Genomic DNA, 18,537 nt, shown 5'->3' with positions numbered 1-18,537 from the left:
TTCTGTTTAATCAGAAGAAGTAGGCCTGCCTTAACATAGTAAGTAGACTAGACAGAAAGTATTGTGATAGCATACACCAGTGTAATTGTATCCTAGCCAGTGTAGCTTTAGCGCCTCCCAATCATACTTCCCAAGTGTATCCACCTCCTCTTCACTCCTCCTTCCCTCGAAGGGAATGGATTTACCACCCTCGAGGTACTAACTCCACAAATACAGCCAACGATGTCATCACCCCATCAATGAGCTACATCACAGCGACCCATGTTCTCTGCCCTCTTCCCATCCGCCCTGCCTGGGACCATGTAGTCACAGCAGAGAATCGTTTTCTTCTGTTGCCGCCCCGCAATGAGTTCACGCTTGCTTCTGTTGACATAGAATAGAATTTACACCTTCGGAGAACTTTCACCACCGACTTGCCAACCCTCATAGGGCTTTATCGTCATAACAGGGTGCAGGCAGGGCATGTGTTTTGGGGGTATTCGTCGACGGCTTTAATCAACGCTTCCAATAAGCTCTATTACTGATCTGCGAACCATCGAACCTTTCTCTTCAACGTCAGATAATGTAAATAGACATGGTTAAACGAACGTTTGATTCTTTCGACCTCCACCGCCAGCATTTCATGTACACAGCGGTGAGGCCTAGAATAAGACAGTGAAGCCCAGTCCACGTAACAGTAATTCACCCACCCTGAGCAAAGAAAGGATTACACTTTGGGGAGGCAAAGCAACGCCGAGTATGAAGAAACGATGCGTTGATAGGTGCATGTATAGCCTCCTTAATGCCTTTTCCCAACTGGGGGGTCTGTTGTAGAATTGCGAAGATGAGACATCAGCTAACCATGCCATTTATCTCGAGCTTTTCTTTTTATCCTCTGTACTTTCAGCCTTGGTCTAAGAAATTTACTATGGAGGTTCTGATAATTGGAATATCATCTATTCCTCAGCATCGTTGGCCGTCATATCCTTGTCACTCATCTAGTGGCGTTTTATTCACAATGTGATACAACCCGCACACCGCCTAATGTCCCCTGATGGTTGATCGGCTTTCTGCATCGGTTGTTCGTTTTGATTATTTTGCTTCCGTGTTCCATAATCCATTGGACCTGGGTGTTCTGGGCGTTTGAGAGCGAGAGTATTGCGTTTTGAAGTAGGTTAGTATTGGTAGGTAATCAGGATGTAAGCGCCCAATTCATGGCTCGTTCGATATCCAATTCAAAATCAAGGAATGTGCTGTATTCTCTAGTGGAAAGAGGCTTGAAGTGTCAATGTATTTGGGGGTTCGAAGGTTGTGAGGACAATTTGAAAGAATTGGGCCAGGGCTAGATGGAGGTATAGACTAAAGTCTGTACGTTTTATCGTATCCTTGGAATACGGATGTAATCAGTCCATGCATCGTTTCGTTTGATATCCAGCTCGAATTGGAGGAGCGTGCTGTAGCTCTGACATATCACCGGATTTGGGTGGGGCTTATCAGGACCAGATGGAAGCATTCCCTACTGCGCCTGATGAGGATGTAAGATAAGCTCTGGACACGTTATCGTAGTCGATACGGCGCTACTCGATGAGAGAAGCCATTTGGCATGGTCTATGGCAATGAATGACCATAGAAGGCAGCCGGGGTGAATAGGGACGAAGATGTAGAGAGTTCAAGTACTCCATGATCAGACTCCACCATGTTAGAAGCCCCCGCGGGTAGTAAGGCCGTCAGAGGCTTTCAGTATCCACGTATGATTACCCAGGTGATGGCAATATGTAAGGTCTTGTCCCAGTCAGGTGTTCTCATCCAGGGATTCCCAGACAGTGTATCGTGCCTTGATTCGCCCGGGAACATCCGTGGTTCGCAGACCCTTGTTGAGGAGCGTCTGGCTGGGGAGGTATTCTTTTGTCTGAGAACGTAATTCACAGCTTGGCTGTAGAAGAGCTCGGAGTCTTTATCATCGGATTCATCGCTCAGCATCTTGATGTTCAAAGCAGTGCCACTTTGTAGGGTAATGGTATCTGCTGCTCCCTGGTGTGCACTAAACATGAGGCCGTATCATGTAGTTGTTTTGAGACGGCCGACTTGGAGTGGGTATTTTATCCTGAAGGTTGGAGGGTGTGACTCGCTGTAGTCAGTAGTTCCACAAAAGCATGAAGAGGAAATCATGCGATTTGAGCATGCGGGTTGTTTTGATTCGACAGTAGTATAGGTATTGCGCTGACAAGGATAGGCGAAGACGGGGCAGAATGAATGACCTTGTTCGGAGTTCGTAAAGTTAGGGCCATGTAGCTTGGCTGATGTCTAAATTCAACGTGCGAGCTCTGAGGGGTACGAATGTCGTATTCCGAATCAGAGCTTCTTCTATTGGCGATGATCTCTTTGCTTGGGTTTATTCACAGATTGAGCAGGGAAGGTTTTGCAATGCCGTCAAGTCCGTTTGGCCAGGGTAATGTCATCGACAGGAGATTAACAGAGACCAGATTGACTGACTTGAGGCTTGAGCATCTATATCATAGATAATACTATAATGTTGGTTTTGCTGTGATGACCCGAGAACTGGTTATAATATAACATAACGTCGCGTGCGAAGTTATGTGACCCTGGGGTGTAGAAAGAGACCGCAGCGGAGGTGAGAAGGGATGGAAGGATGGGGGGAAATGATGCGACGGAACTCTATCCAGTGGCGCGTTCAGGGAATCAAGAATGGCCATGGCTTGTTGATCTGTCCGGCAGGCTTTAGGAATCCTTTGTTTGAGGCACTCAATTGATGTGATAGGACCGTTTCCTTCAACTAGTTTCTAAAGAGCTGTCAGTATCGCTGCGTACTGGCTCCGCCTCCCTGCGACATCAGAATAAAGTAACGTTCGCGACATTAATCTGACTGGCCTGTGAAATAACCTCAGTTGGTACTGCTAGATGTCTTGAGACACGCGATTTAGACGAATATCTTGTCTCGCAAAACCATTTGTGTCAAAGGTGGTTCGTGCTGTTAATCCCACAATAGACGCGTGTCAGTATAGACAACCAGGGGCAGATGAGGTAATATGCATATGGCACCTGGCTTGTCTGATAGATGCGTGCGCACTTATATCCTCTTCTGTACTCCTGGGCTTGTTGTAGCGTTGATGCCGTAAGACGGAAACTGATTCCTTGACAATATATCATCTTTTTACCAGGTGTCGTGTTGACCAAGCATTATCCGCAACGTTCCGAGCAACCAGAGTATTGCTGTAATATTGGCTTGGCCCTCACCATTGACATGAGGTTCGAGACTGTTATGTTATTTGAACCAAGCATTTAGACAAATGGATCTATCAAGGAATGTTAGTAATTGGAACCTAACCATGGGAGGTATATGACATGCCATTCGGGATGATTCCCTGTCCATGAAACCAAAGGGCTTCGAATCATCGTTGCTCGGTGCGATGGCTCTTAGCAAGGTCTGTGACGAGCCTTGAGCATATCATGGGACCCGTGCTGGATCACTCGGGTCCGCCTGGTTGAGAAGATTCTCGAAATGACCTGATTGAAGACATCAACAGGGGCGACTTTGGTTTGTAGTGAGAAGGTGTTATAGAAAGACAAGTGGCGGGATGTTGTGTGCGCGATATATAGCCAGCACTTGCTTAGTGTTTCTGATATCCAGAACGATGGAAGCTTAAGCAATGGTGATGCTCGTGTCAGCTCAGTGCAAACATCTCATATTGGCCCCTAAGCCGTGAGTGGCCGGCCCATCAGAGCTTGCAGTTGGTCATGATGGTTTCATCGATGGTGGGATTCGTTATCGGCCAATAGATAGGCCTTAGATCAATCTATAAGTGGGTGACCTGACATATGATGTGACATTCCATATTGGAAATGTCGTGTTATAAGTATCTTTCCTGATGTGGTGTGATGTCCAACAATGAGGGAGAAGCTGGGGCATTAGGGGCTTATATATCTAATTATGGACTCGTACTGAAAGGCAATTACCTTTCAGCATTGAGTATCTCGTAGGAAATCTCCTATCTCACAGGAAATATCCCCTCAATGAAGTGCAATTTGCGTTGCAATCCTTCGCAAAGCCGGAAGTATGCGGCACAATGCTGGAGGGAGCCGTACAAGGACACCATGAACATCCTGATACCTGACCAAAGAGTTCTAGAATAATCTGGAACCCTTTTGTCCCAAAATCAGCGTGCAACAATGGAGTTGAGATTATGTTCCGAACCACTGCCTGCTTGAGCTGTAGAAAGTTGTCGTCAACACTCAACTTATACTTCACGAGCAATTCCCACTTCTTACAGGTTATCCCTTGCCCTGCTCTCTCAAGTCTCCTCGTCTGACTGCCAACAAAAAGACCTAATCGTGTCCCGAAGCGGTCATCCTGACATCTTCAGCACCTAATCGGTCACAATTAGAGCGACAACCCTGATACATTTGAAGGATTTGATCTCTGCATAGTGTGCGTATCGCCCATCGCCAGCCATATTCCGCCTGATGCACGAACATGACACAGGCCATCGAGTGATCTCAATGATCATGGCCCTGACCTGGTCAGAAATAAAGATCCTAATTCGCAAGTTTGTCCGTCCACTATACCATCGCCAAATGCCAGATTTGGACTCCTTCATAGATGAATACATCGAGAAGACCACCACCAACGCCGTGAGATCCCTGTGTCAGCTTTTTCCAATATTCTTAGCACTCTCCCTCAACTGCGGGGGGGTGCTCAATGATTTCATTATGCAGGTTGTCCCGTATCCAATAGACGAAGACGATGGCTTAATTGGTGAGTCCCTTCAATTGCGAATGACTAGGTTTATGTGATGAGTAGATCAATTTCTGCAGTGTCGGTCATTGGAACGCCGAGGTGATCTTGGGCGAGCTATGATCTTTAGTCAAACGGTAGCCAGGCCATACAATATTCGACTATATGCACCAAGCAAAGCTACAGGTGGCATGGGAAGTCCGGAAGGGATATCCCCGTTCATTTTCTTCAATGATGGAATGGCTGGCCATGACTAGGAGAAATTCTGTTGTAGGATTGAGGTCAAGGAAGACTGGACTATAGCCTACAGAGCATGAAATACCAGCTGAATTGTGAGAGGAAAGAGATGGATTTATGTTGGGATCCCCGATGGGCTCCCACGCCGGTAGGCAACGTAGGGTCACGTGACACTCCTCCGTACACCGCTAGTTAGTCCATATAGATGGCCTACGAGGCCCCTAGCTAGATCATCATCCATCTCATTCTACACGGTTGAATCGCCTTAGTAGCCACCCCAACAATTTATTTAGGACCACTAGTCTTACTCCTACTAGATGATAGTAGTTGTGAAGATCTTTATGTCCTCGGCTTCGACAAGTCTCAGTAAACATACACAACAATCACAGGCCTCAGTCCTTTCTTTCATCAACTCTCATAGTTCAGACCACATGAATAAAGAAGACAATCATATCTTCCCCGGTCAGAGCAGTTTCTGGTCCCTCACAAGTACAGGCCCCCTAACAATCACCAGATACAAGAATTCCCCTCATGCTTTCCTCCGCGACTATCGTGCTGAAGATAGTAACACTTCTCCCTTATTGAGAACCCCAATGGGAAAAACGAAGACCCACAAGCGTGAGATCAAATAAAATTGCGCCTTGGCACCTTGTGTCGTCGCCGCATGTCTCCATACGGTATTTCCAAGGGCCAGGGACTTAAAAATCCACCTCTTCTTTTAACCACGATTACAGCAGCCACGTTACGGCTTTGCTCTGATGAGCTGATTGTTTGCTGGTATGAACCAGACCCCTATCCAACCATGAGGGTAGGGTTTTTTGTTTCTGGTTGTCACTGTCAGTCTGATGTACAATGATGTGTTTATGGCGAGGGGGCTCTCGGAGGGCACTCGAAGTTGTCCGCACTTACCTTCCGCATCATCAGGCTTGGATGCTGGGAGGTTTTGTCCGGTGTTTTTAAATCGCTCGTGGTGCAGGGTGACGCCTGCTGCGCGTATATGGTAGGTCAAGATACGATCGAATGGTGTTGTTCAAGGAGAAGGTAGTGGGTAGAATATCGATCTGGTTTGTGTTGATAGCAGTGTGCGGGTACTCGAGATAGTCTATTTCTGAGTGTATGACCGGTCAGCGTTTGGACTCTGCCAGTGTTTGGTGCACCATGACATACCTTGAAGTAGAATGTGGGTTGGAGGAAGAAGCATTGTTTCGTTCAATGAAGGACATCCGCCGCGGTATCTTGTTGTTGCTTGCAATAAACATCGCAGCGTGACAACGCAGTCAGGTAACGTCAGGATGAGCTGGACGTGGAAAATGGCAAAGTCCAAGCATCTCAGAAGCAGTGGTCGGAGAATCTGGCAGTTCTACCTACCATAGTGGGAATTCTGAGACTACTATGAGACGACGCTGGAAGGGTTTATATAGAAAGGATAAGGGAGTCTATGTGGTATGAGCAAAATGATTTAGAGACGATGACCGATGGGCTAAGTTGGGTTGTTGACGCCCATCGTGTGTTGCGGAAGCCAAGGGCTTCCAGCAATGGAGAGTATTAAGACATCTGGAGTGTGTGAGAAAGGGTAGTCCAGCTGGGGGGAAGAGGGGACTTATATAGACGACGGTGGATCCCAGATTACATAACTTCGATCGGAAAATCCCTACATGTTGTCGGCGAAATCCTACAAGAAATGGTGATTCCCTCGGCGTTCACCTTCAGCTAGGCGCTTTTTTAGTTTCATGCCGAGAGATGTCACTGGAATAAACGGAGATTTCACTAGGAGATGTCCGGCAATAGGCAAGTAGCGGTGGGGTTGCCAAAAGATCTGTCCAATCATGGGGCCTTCTACTACTATGATTCCCTGTGAGCTAATTCATCATAGTGTTTCACTTCCAATACTCCGCCACCCCAATAAGTGCATTAAGGACAGCTTCACGCGGTTGGAAGTTTGAAGGTGAAAAAGGTGGCAAATAGATCGGCTGGGTGAAGTATAGAGATCACCTGTGTTCTCGCTACATCTAGGAAGTCTAAGCACTTCACAACTTACTGGGTCGACTAAAGACGATAGCTAGCAGTCCTTGTATGTCAGCAAGCGGTGGGATACTTATCCTTCGACCGATGATTGTATTCCGCAACATGGGAGATCAGGGGCAGGTGTGCCTACAACATAACACTAGCCTAGTTAGAGTGTGTCAGCTGGCATAACAAAGATCCGATTTGATTCCCTAATCTCACAAGGCCTGTATGCACCACATTCTGTGTACATGTGATTACATAATATTTACCATTCGTAATGCGATTACGGGCACGTGATGAGACTCCATCCACAATGTTTAAACTCACCCCACCAAAGGTCGGTCCCGCTCCGCCCCGTTGGCGGATCCGTACCAAGTCCCACTTAATAAAACCAACTGCGGAACAAGAACCCCTGTATGGAGTATACAGTAAGACGTTGATAAAATGACTGTGGAGCATATGCTATTCTCCACTCCGGGTAGACAGATCTTGTCGGAGGGACGATCCCGACCGTGATACTGTATTAAGAAACTTCTTCGCTAAAAACGGGGACATGATCGATGACGAAAAGTAAGGTAGAGAAAAGAAACAGAAAAATGGGCCAAGAAAGAAGCAGAGGGTATCTCGAAAATAGCACAGACAAAAAAATAGACAGCCAAAAGAAGTTTGATAAGAAGCATGCAGCGTCTGCAAGCCACCTCTCCTCCAGACCTATCGCACCCTTGGCTGAAAGTGTATTCGCAGTTGATGGTCTCTCATGTTGTCCCTGCGGTTGAATGGCTGCCCGCACACATGGCAATAGAACTCTTGACGGGATATGTGAGTGTATCGGACATGTCTGATCAGGTCCTCGGCTCTGTTGAAGGTCCTTGTGTACGTGCAGCCCACCCAGCCACACTGAAGAGCACGTGACCTTGGGGTATAGCGTGGTTCAAGGAACGTAGCATTATTCATGGAAAAATCAAGGACTCCTTGTAAGCCCGGATTGCAGAGCACGGCTGTGAGAAAAAGAAGATGGTTAGAAAATATTTGAGTGAAAGAATCTGATGCTGGATAGTCTTCCTGCATTCTCTTTATCTTTATTCTTTCCTATATATATAGACCTCTTCCCAGAGGCATCCTTAGCCAAGATACTAGACAGCAATATAACACCCCATCAACTCAGCAGCTGTGAAACAGTTAATGTTTCTCAAATACAGGGATTAATGTTCTCAAACTGAGAGCATGGCCGATAAATGAACACGGCAGGGTGCTTTTTTAACAAGAATTATGATTCAGACCAGAGTCTAACAGGGCGGTTAATATTGGGATTACCGTAAGCCTGGGAGTCGGCCATGATAACCTTCTAGAGTAAACTGTCTCATCCCAAACACCATTGTGATTCTAACTAGAATCGCTTACTAGATATATGAAAATGGTGGGGGCGGACCCGTCCATCCCACTGCAGCTAATTCTTACTAGTTAGGTAGCAGGGCTGTTACCAGTCCTGTTGCCTATCACTGTGTCAGTCTCTTTCTCTTTATCCAATATCATCTTATTTTTTCTCCACTATACAACTCCACTGACACCACATATAATTATACTGACTTTTTTTCTTTTTTATACTGCAGATGTGCCAGCCAGCATATAAAGCTTTATCTTTTATCTCTTCTCGTATATATAATCCCACTGATCTCATTTTCCTCGTCCCCTAGATAATCAGCAATTTCATGGCCCACTTTTACAAAGCTCTTGATTATCCAGACCTCTTTTGCCTCGTGCGCACTCCAGAACAAGCTGATTACAATGATTAGGATATCCTACTCCCTCTCAGCAACTTCTCCACCAGCTTCAAAGATATAATAGACGTCAAACTCCGCCTGTTCACCCAAAACAAGATCAGAGAGCTCGGGGAAAACAAAAACACTGGGCAGCTTGAACCCCACTGGAAAGCCATATTAGATGAAAGATCATCATAAAACGCAACGGTGGTCCTCTATTACAACAAAGAGCTGTCCCTCTAGGCTCAGAGTCTGGAAGATACGCTGGATGGTTTCAGTAATTAAAAGAATCCATATAAGTAATCTTACTGATTTAAAGCTAAATCCAGCATGATTTTTCCACAGGTATGCCCGGTGTCCAATCTTTCAAACACTGGCCGAAACTTTTCCAATGGCCACACACTATCCACCATACCCCGGCACTTTCCCTTCTCCATCAACTTAGTAATCATCCCTAGCTGTTTTCCACTGGACTGCATCACAAAAAAGACATCTCTCACTCCACCCTTCTCACTCCACGGACGGACTCCGTCGGGCGGCTGCACAATACTCAGAACCGTCTCTCCTTTCTTGACAGTCTACAAAGCATCCTGAAGCGCCCGTCCACCAACATAATTAACCATCATATCTATCTTTCTTACCGCCTTGTACTTCACCCAGATCTTCAGGTCAGTACCTTGATAATCCATAATCTTCTCCGCACCCATTGATCGCACAAGCTCGACATTGTCGGGTTCACACGTTCCCACTATCTTGATCTTTAATATCCTTGCCGCAACCTGCACAACCTACATCCTAACACCCCCGGACGCAGCTGTAACCAGGATTCTCTTGCCTTTCCATGCCAATTAAGCTTTCGGAACATCTATCTCAGCCCCAGGCAGCATGATTCCTGTGTGGATGAAGAGTATCTGCCATGCTGTCTCAGTTGATACCGGCACCGCTGCAGCTTCAACCCAACTCAAGTCCCTCAGCTTCAGGGCAAGCTCATCTGTGATTGCTATTGTGTAATCCCGAGCATTTCCGGGACGGATGTAGTTTGTCTGTGCGTATATCTCAGCACCCGGTTGAAAGGGGGAGTCAAGAGATGCAGAGACAATAGTGCTGGAGATGTTAGGGCAGGGAATGAGAGTGCAGGACTGAGGTGGGGGGAAGTTTCTTGGCCAGAGGAGTTCCCCTGCGGAGAGAGAGCAGGCGTGGACATGAATAAGGTATTTGTTTTTGGTTGGGTTAGGGGATGGTATTATATGGAATATGAGCTTTAGATCTTCTATGTTTAATTCAGCAGTTGGTTGAATAAGGGTACGTGCTGTTCGGAGAGCCATAGCTATCTAGAGTAATACTATATCAGAAACAAGAGTGAAAGATAAGGTTAGATATGCATTGAATTTCACTGACAGTAAAAAGTAGAGAGGAACGGAAATATATATCAAGAGATGATCCAAGAATAGAGACACTTAGTCCCCTCGTCGGTAACCATAAACGTAGAATAAATACAAAGACCAGGATAATTCTAGACAAGTCCATTTCCTAGTATTCAATCCCCTTGGTGCTACTACGGTAGGACTTGTGCAATGATGACGAAAGGGCTAAGCGGGGTAGGATTCTCCCTCGTAATGGGATGTTTTATCCGTGTTCATCAAATATTTAAATAGGTAGAACCTGGGCTGGACTGTTCTGTAACAGACAAAAATAGTTATCTGCTGTTTAAAGACTAGACAGCATTCCAGATGGAGGGCTGCATCCATAAACCAACATACCCACCCGCACCTTCCTGTATCCACAAGACAAATACAATAGCTAATTAAATAAACACAACCCATCCAAACAACACTAACCAAAAAAAAAAAAAAAATTAAAAAAATTAAAAAAATAGACCGCGAGGTGAACGGAAGGAAGGTAGACGGAAAAGGGTAGTAAAAAGGGAAGGACAAAAACATACAACAGAAGGGATTCGCTGGTGGTCACCCACCCAACTACTAACCTCCCGGCGTGTGGCTTAAGTACGGCTGAGCGGACGGGAAGCCCTGTTCTCCACACCCTGTGGTCGTATGTACAAGACACAACAGTATTCTGGCTTATATTGAAGAATAGGGGCACTTTAGGGAGGAAACATAGGTAGTTGGTGACATTCGTACCTCAACTCCAGTATGAGTCCCACCAAGTTCCGGATGGTCCGTAGTGCATGGTCCACCATTCCCTTATCATTGGTCCGTTGTTTGTGAGACCTGGGGGCATGAAACCTTTGCAGTCGGGCATGTCCTACTAGTAACACGGCTTGTGATACAAGCCACTGTTTCAAATTAGATTAACTAACATGTATCATCTCCAATGGGCTATCAGGGATATTAGTAATCGATAAAGAAAAAAAGCGCGAGACAAATATGTGCAGTGCCGGGTTAAGGCTTATTGTGCACGCGTGCTATGGTCTAGAATTCCGTCTGACGTGCCATTTGGTATGTTGTGCAGGAAAGCCTGGATAGTGTCAGTGAATGAAATGAGGGGAGAATGATTCATTAACCACAAAAGTTACAGTGGGTCAGATAACATCCATGGTTTAAAAGTCACCGAGACACGGATTTGAGGAAGTTAAAATGGTAAATCCATATTCAAAGCCATAATTTAACATAATTCTCTACACATGGACAATGCTCTGATGGAGACCTTTCCACCTACGGATTATACCTATATCTAGCCACCGCTCTTCTGACTGTCGCGTGAGAGGAGCCGTGTATCCTGAGGAACAACCCTACTGTAAGTCCCGTGCATAGGAAGTAGTACCTTGTTAACAAGCAATATTCCGATCCCGAATCAGGGACATAGAACCAAATGAAATCTATAAAGCCTCTCATCTCCATCTCCAGCACCAGTACCAGGAATTCCTGGTCGCAGTGCGCGCAAAGCCGACCTTGCCCCAGATGTGGCTTCGGTGCGGTATATAGTAATCAGTGATACCAGGCCGGCCATGGCATCGACTTTTGGTATCTGTCCGAGTCCAAAAAAAAAGACAGGATAGCGTTCGCAGATCTATCCAATGGTGTTATGACACGCAGAGGGGCCAATCGGAGTTGCCCTGTTGATCACTTTAAGATTTGTATGGTTGACATTGCGAATGTACCTCAACAATGAGGCGGTGCAGGTGCCTGTCTCCTTGATCTGCAGGCTCTTGCTTTTATCTTCCCAACCTTTGGGACTTCATGTTGAAGCAACAGTCTCGCTTTTTCTGCAGCCGGCTGTTCTTTGGGTTGAACAATGTTATTCTTTCGATATATATACCGACTTCACATTTGGCTATCTTCGAAGAAAGCATTTGTCTTTTCTATCATACCTTCATCATGCCGAACCTTCAACAACATTGCTTTGTTTTGACAGGTCACAAACAACCTAATGGTGGGTTAACTCGAGAATTTCGACAAGGCAATACAGATGACTCTAAGTGTTTACGATATCCATTGATCCACAGCTTAGCATAGCTCTTCTACGTGGCTACACCTGTCTCATTATTTACACTCCATCAACATTCCTGTGGATCCTCTTCACTCGTTCACATCTCCAAATTACACCATGGAAACAGTTCACGTTGTCATCAAATGATCTGAGCCGACTATCTGCTAGCAACAATCACCACTCATATCTCGTCAACAAGTCATATCCCGAACACAGCGATGGGTTGTGGACACGGGAAATAAACACTCCAGCACATTTTCGACAGGGGACTCTAAGCAAAGTTATAACAAGAATAGCTCACTTATGCGGGGCATCAAGGTGGTTTTTCAGTGACGATTGCCATTGCACAACTAACCGCGCCACAATCAATCCGGAAACTGGCCCATTCAACGGATTGTATCTTTTCCGGTCGATTCTGTCTCGCAGATCCCTAATTCGTCAAGGCATGGTATCCAGCGATGTCTCTCAGACGACTGCGTTCAAAAGACAGAACTACCAGACTCTAACAATTCTCACGACGCAAAAAGACACCCGAGTCAGCAAGCACTCATCGCTGGGTATGGATTGGTTGCATGGGAGTAATTGGTAGAGGTCCTCTGAGGTACTACGGCTTATCCAGCCTCACGGACGACTATAAACCCCTCCTTCCTGTAGCCTAGCTGAACACAATTGACAACACACTTGTGTTCTCCTAGTCACAGGAATGTTTGACAGATGAGGTAACCTATGGAGTCACATGAGCCACATGAGCTACAACCTTGATATGTGGTCAGTTATTTCACAACTCATTTACATGGGTGACTACGTTCAAACTTACCATAATGGGAGGAAAGTCAAATGCTTTCTATCTTGTGTTTGACAGCACGTTTGTTGGTTTCAGTCATTGTCTTGTTGTTGGATTACATGTGTTGCTGTTTGATCCGATTCTCTACGAAGCACGTGATATGTACTTGAAGAGTTATAGTAGCCCTACACCGAAGCTTGCTCGAATAAGACTGTGCCGGAGTTATCTGCCATCGGCTGAGTCTCTTGATTATTTTATGCAGGACATCTTACCCCGACAATCGATATATTTAATACCTTGTTGGTAAGACATAATACTAGATCCCTGATTGAATGCAAGTGTTAATAGGTCAATTCTCATATCCCAATCGAATGGGCGGGGTGAAAGATGTTGGGGCCATCGGCCTCTTCCGTTCTTTTCCGGCGGCCGAGTCTCGGGTCCGCCGGTTATAAATCGACCTCGGGACCGGCCGGGGAGTCCAGTCCACCTTCATTCAGCCTCATATGAATGCAGCATCACGGCCACGATCCAATGATTACCATAGCAGTATCCCGCATCATCGCGCTCGGATAAGTCAGCACTCTAAACTTGACAAATCTACTGTCGGATTAATAGTCCTCATCCGACCCGTAAGTCGCGATTCGAGATCTTCAAGGCTGCCACATCAGGTTCTCCACCAATGTCAACTATATATACTCGGGGTTGTCCACCAGTTTGGAAACATCCCAAGCACGGATAACTTAGTTGTCTACAATCTCACCTCCTCAAGCCTTCAGGTCATTATTGTCACCATGTCGGGAAGTCAGGCCTCCTCTAGCTACCCTACACACGGCTATTTTCATACATTCAATGACCATAACGCATCAATATCCTCAGCCGATGGCAACTCCATGTTAGCATCCCACGGTACTGAAACATATTCCGGGCTCATGGGCGGTCCTAGCCCCATGCAGGCCCCTTGTGACCTTACCACTGTATTCTACAATAGCAATTCCATACCTCAGTATCGTGGTGCCTACTTTTGTGAAGGGCCTGGTGCAAGCTACGTCACAAGCCTGGATTACAGGAGCTTGGTTGAGGCGCAGTCAATGCAGCATCAGCAGCTCCCAACTGCAAGTGGTTTCGTCAACAACATCGCCACACCACCGTCATCTCGCAGACGAGCCAATGATATCGTGGCAGGAACCCGGTAAGGAAGATACTTCCAAATACCACCACTCTACGTCCAATACAAGTACCCAGCCTAATTCTCCACCCCCAGGGAGCAGCTAAAGCAACCCTATTAAAGCCGAGATTGAGATCCGCGGGGAGGATGTTCTTACCTATAATATAGACTGCTGGGCTATATTATACAAGAGCAAGCCTGCGGTAATGTGAGTCAAGCAATTCTACTCTATACTGAAAATTTGTCTGTCTCTGTCTTCACTGTAGACAGGCTAGAGTATCTGACCACCTTGCCTCTTTTTTCTTGCGCAGCCTTGGTTCCCCATATATAAGTCTACCACCAAATCATATTTTCTTATCCATTTAACCGCCCTCCACCTGTCTTAACATGTCTACTTTGCATGCTCGATATATGCAATACCTAACTATACTAACTTTTATATAGGAAGAAGGTCGACAAAAGCACGGTCAAAAAGCACTGGCAGGTGAAGAACGGCAACGCAGCTAATAAACAGCCTTTCAAACACCAAGCCAAGTATGGGATAAAAGCCAGTCCACTTACTAGTGCCTGGGCAAACCATGAAGGATGGACTTCAGCAGAAGAATTTCCTTTCGCTTTAACCGCTAGCGGGGGAGTTGGGTATGTTCTCTCCCATCTGGATCTTGTTCCGATAAGATAACTGATGAGATAATGGTGTTGATTATTTGTAGTACAATCCTTGTGGGGGTCACGCGCAACTTGTAAGAAGAGTAGAAGTTTTTATTATGAAATTTCTACCAGAAGAACGGAATTGAGCCATACAATCCGACCAAAAGTATTGTTAACACGTTCTGATTTGAGATCACTGGGTTCAAGGTCAAGCCTGGGAAAACAGCAACAATTGGGTGAGTGATTGACCTGTTCTTCTACCTTGTTTTTTCGGGACAAAATGGATGTTTAAGTCTAACTTTGATATGCGTAGGCCCTACTGCAACGTGTTCAATGCTAAGGGTAAAGGGACTCTTTGCAGCGCAAGCACCCAAGTCATTGGATACTGGGGGTTTGACGTGGCTGAATATGCGTACGTGTATAACCATCAGATAAAGAAGTTTGATTATGTTGGGAAATGATCAAAGCTTCATTTGATGGGTCACTTCTTGACTGAGTTAGGTAATGATCAGTATGCTGATGTCAAATATCTGGTTCGGATGTCGATTCTCTATGGGAGTCTAATGATTTCATATGTTCACTTTCTCCCGGGTCATTTTATTTTCCCTTCCTGTTTACGATGGGGTTAGAACTATATATGCGGTTCTCTTTGTGGATATGGATTTGGATATATATTGAACTTTTACAATCTTATAAATCATTGAGTCGCATTAATAGGAGGGATGGATGTGCTAGCTAGGCCATCCTCTGAAGACACATGAGACCCGTGCACAAGTGACCGTCAGCAGGCAAACTAGCAGGTAGTACAGAACTGAGGATGGCTGCCTAGAGCCCAAGTGTAGTATTTGTTGGGATCCCCGATGGGCTCCCACGCCGGTAGGCCACGTAGGGACACGTGACCCTCCTCCGTACACCGCTAGTTAGTCCATATAGATGGCCTACGAGGCCCCGAGCTAGATCATCATCCATCTCATTCTACACGGTTGAATCGCCTTAGTAGCCACTCCAACATTTTCTTGTAGCAGAGGAAGGATAACAGAGTGTGAAGGGCTCATTTTCAGTCAACCCTTCATCTTTCCTCGATTCCCCTTCTAAGCGTCCTTAATGAATGGGTTGGGACGGTATAAAAGACCTCACTACTCCGTATCCTCATGTGTATGATGTCTTTTCCTATCACAGGGAAGAATTTGAAATCCCAAGCAGTGGGCTGGGGTGATTCTCTGATTAGACACTACCCTGGTACGAGATTCTCTCTGAAGTTAACAGCGCAAACCTACAGAATGGGTCTGTCTCTACAGGTGCTGAGCTACTTCCCTCCTAGATCCTCCTTGATCAAGTCCGCTGCCCGCTCCGCAATGGCGTAAACCGCGCTCTGGGTATTCCCCCTGGGCACAATAGGAATGACGCTGGCGTCCACGATGCGCAATCCATTTGTGCCCCAGACCCGTAAGCGGGAGTCTACGACGCCCCCCTTCTCCCGAGGCATCATAGCGCAGGTACTGGTGGGATGAAAGGTACTCTTGCCAGCGCATTTGACGTACTCCTTAACATCATCCAGTGATATTTTGCGCAAATCATCAGGCGAGCCTAGGCGCTTGCCACCCGGTTTTAGCTTTGAGGCAAGGGGCTGTGATGCGGCAATCGCATCAATGAATCGGGTGTGTCGCGCGAGCATCTCCAGGTCGGCGGGGTGGGTCAGGTAACGAGGGTCGATGATGGGGTGGTCGGCCGGGTCGGCGGATGAGATGTGGCAGGTACCGCGCGACAGTGGGTGCATCAGACTAACGCAAATGGTAATGTAGTTCTCAGGCAGTTTCGACTGGATCGTTCGCATGGCTGCGCCCGACCCCTTGAAATCGGACTGGGCGGGGTATGTGAAATAGCCACCGGTGGCTTCCCGAGGGTTCTCGAGGAGCGAGCGCACAAAGGAGGCAAGGTCAGCGGCAAAGGGATCTGACGAGTCGGGGACGGTGGTGGCGAGGACGGTGGCTAGTTCATCGGAACCAGTAGTGGGATCGGAGAAGTCGGGGAGTGGGAGAAGAGCAGAGGAATAGTTGCCACCGATCGTGAAGGGGCCGAACTGGCGGGCGTGGTAGCTTTCCATCGCTGCACCAAGAACCTCAGGTACTCGGCGCATCAGATCATCCTTCGTGTTGATGAAGTCTTCCACTTCGAAGCTCAGCCCGGCCAGAACGTGATCCTGAAGGTTCTCCCCGACACTGGGGTTGTCAATTATCACCGGAAGGTTGAAGCTTTCAAGGATGGTGCGCGACCCGATCCCCGAGAGTTCAAGTAACTTTGGCGAGTTGAAGGCTCCAGCACAAAGGATGACTTCCCGAAGAGCCGTGACTGTGAAGACACTATTGTCCTTTGCGTACTTGACTCCAGTAGCCTTGGCGTCGCCATCCGGAACGACCTCGAGGAGTACCTTCTGAACCAGTGCTCCCGTCACAACATGCAGGTTAGTACGGTCTTTTGCAGGTAGATAGTATACATTGGCAGAGAAGCTGCGGGTCTTCTTGACAGGGTCAATAGTTGCTGCATTTGTATAACCCCCATAGGCAACCCCAGAGAAGGGATCGGTCGACATGGGGTAACCCAGCCCCCGCAGGGACTCAACCCACGCGTTGGCAATTGGGTCGAGAACTGCATCAGGAAAAGAGGCCTGAATGGGCCCATCGGTTCCGTTGACACTTTTATCAACGTACTCCAAGCCCAGCTCCTGGCGCTTATCCTCCGACGGCAATGTCAGAGTGAAGGTCTTCCTGTAGTATGGGCTGAGGGTATCCCAATCCCAACCGGTGTTCCCCAAGGCTCCCCAGGCGTCGATATTGGCCTTGGAGTTGGCAATGAATGCCATGCCATTCATGGCGCTTGACCCACCCAGGATACGGCCTTGTGGCAGGGGAATCTGTTTGCCCCCCAAGGCAACCTGGGTACAGCGAGTTAGCATGAGCAGTCTCTGGAACACAAGATGAAACCGTACCTGTGGCGCCGTCATGAACTTCCAGTCCGAGTCTGTGGCCACAAGGCCCGGCCATAGCGCTGGGGTCTGGACACGAGGATCATCGGTCTGGTCTTGGCCCGCTTCCAAGACAAGAACCTGGAGGTTGGGATTCTCAGTCAGGCGAGCTGCCAATGCAAGACCAGCCGTGCCTCCTCCGATAATGATGATGTCGGCCTCCGAGACTGACATGACGCTAGATTTATCAGGTGACTTGATTGGTTGGACGCGCTGAAGAGCACCGGGATGCGATAGGAGTTCACAAATAGGAGCAATTGAATGGAGGGGAGTGGTGTCCAAAAGAGAAAAGAAAAGAAGCAGAGGAGACACTAATTCCAGGTGTGATTGCGGGTTACAACGAGGAATAGATGAGAGACAATTGCACGGAGTGGAATGTTGGTGACCAAGGGTTTAGGATGGACGTTACAAGGACAAAGGCATATATTTAAGTATTACAGGAAGAGGAAGAGAATTGGGGTGGGATTGAAGCTGGGAAGGGGAACAAAGGGGTTGGTTGCCTAACTTGCTAGCCTTAGCCGTACTAGTACTACTAGGCTTGGGTATCAATCACATGGATCAATGTCTGTCACAGGGCAAAAGCACCCAGAACCCCTGCCCCTGTCAGCACGGCGTTGATTGGATGGCTCGGAAGGCTTGGGGCGGGCGGATGGAACGCCTTACCGTGAGATATTTTACCATTCCCCACAGTACAGATGAGTACAGTATCGTGCGCCATGATACATACCGTGTATT

At 47.1% G+C, this 18,537-nt stretch overlaps 4 protein-coding genes across 4 annotated transcripts, besides 2 other annotated features; 2 read left to right on the top strand and 2 right to left on the bottom strand.

Moving 5' to 3' along the window:
• Window positions 1-8,840: 8,840 nt before the first annotated feature.
• On the bottom strand, window positions 8,841-10,061 carry BO94DRAFT_610972 (NADP-dependent oxidoreductase; the record flags this gene model as incomplete). Its single annotated transcript, XM_025616617.1, has 4 exons — window positions 8,841-9,314; window positions 9,348-9,515; window positions 9,537-9,566; window positions 9,600-10,061. 4 exons carry the CDS (start codon window positions 10,059-10,061, stop codon window positions 9,042-9,044), a joined length of 933 nt encoding a protein of 310 aa, XP_025462484.1. The 3' UTR covers window positions 8,841-9,041.
• Window positions 10,062-10,325: 264 nt separating this feature from the next.
• Window positions 10,326-10,693: a sequence feature (Protein overlapping with rRNA (BO94DRAFT_477683, PWY69655.1) was converted to a misc_feature.).
• A 27-nt stretch (window positions 10,694-10,720) lies between these two features.
• Window positions 10,721-10,802: a sequence feature (Protein overlapping with rRNA (BO94DRAFT_477683, PWY69655.1) was converted to a misc_feature.).
• A 2,530-nt stretch (window positions 10,803-13,332) lies between these two features.
• On the top strand, window positions 13,333-14,213 carry BO94DRAFT_294847 (uncharacterized protein). The gene has a single exon (XM_025606708.1). The coding sequence runs from the start codon at window positions 13,471-13,473 to the stop codon at window positions 14,158-14,160; it is 690 nt and encodes a 229-aa protein (XP_025462482.1). The 5' UTR covers window positions 13,333-13,470; the 3' UTR covers window positions 14,161-14,213.
• A 64-nt stretch (window positions 14,214-14,277) lies between these two features.
• BO94DRAFT_294851 (uncharacterized protein) lies at window positions 14,278-14,924 on the top strand. Its single transcript, XM_025606709.1, has 3 exons — window positions 14,278-14,340; window positions 14,577-14,771; window positions 14,843-14,924. Coding segments are annotated over exons 1-3 (231 nt in total). The 5' UTR covers window positions 14,278-14,338; the 3' UTR covers window positions 14,877-14,924.
• Window positions 14,925-15,847: 923 nt separating this feature from the next.
• BO94DRAFT_539985 (GMC family oxidoreductase) lies at window positions 15,848-18,261 on the bottom strand. The gene is made up of 2 exons (XM_025612814.1): window positions 17,767-18,261; window positions 15,848-17,712 (listed from the first exon to the last, which is right to left on the bottom strand). The coding sequence occupies exons 1-2, from the start codon at window positions 17,974-17,976 to the stop codon at window positions 16,087-16,089; spliced, it is 1,836 nt and encodes a 611-aa protein (XP_025462480.1). The 5' UTR covers window positions 17,977-18,261; the 3' UTR covers window positions 15,848-16,086.
• Between the last annotated feature and the right edge of the window lie 276 nt (window positions 18,262-18,537).

This window comes from Aspergillus sclerotioniger (assembly GCF_003184525.1).
Source record: "Aspergillus sclerotioniger CBS 115572 chromosome Unknown BO94scaffold_41, whole genome shotgun sequence".
In the NCBI taxonomy this organism is placed as follows: domain Eukaryota; kingdom Fungi; phylum Ascomycota; class Eurotiomycetes; order Eurotiales; family Aspergillaceae; genus Aspergillus; species Aspergillus sclerotioniger.
This window is presented reverse-complemented; position numbering and strand designations above follow the sequence as displayed.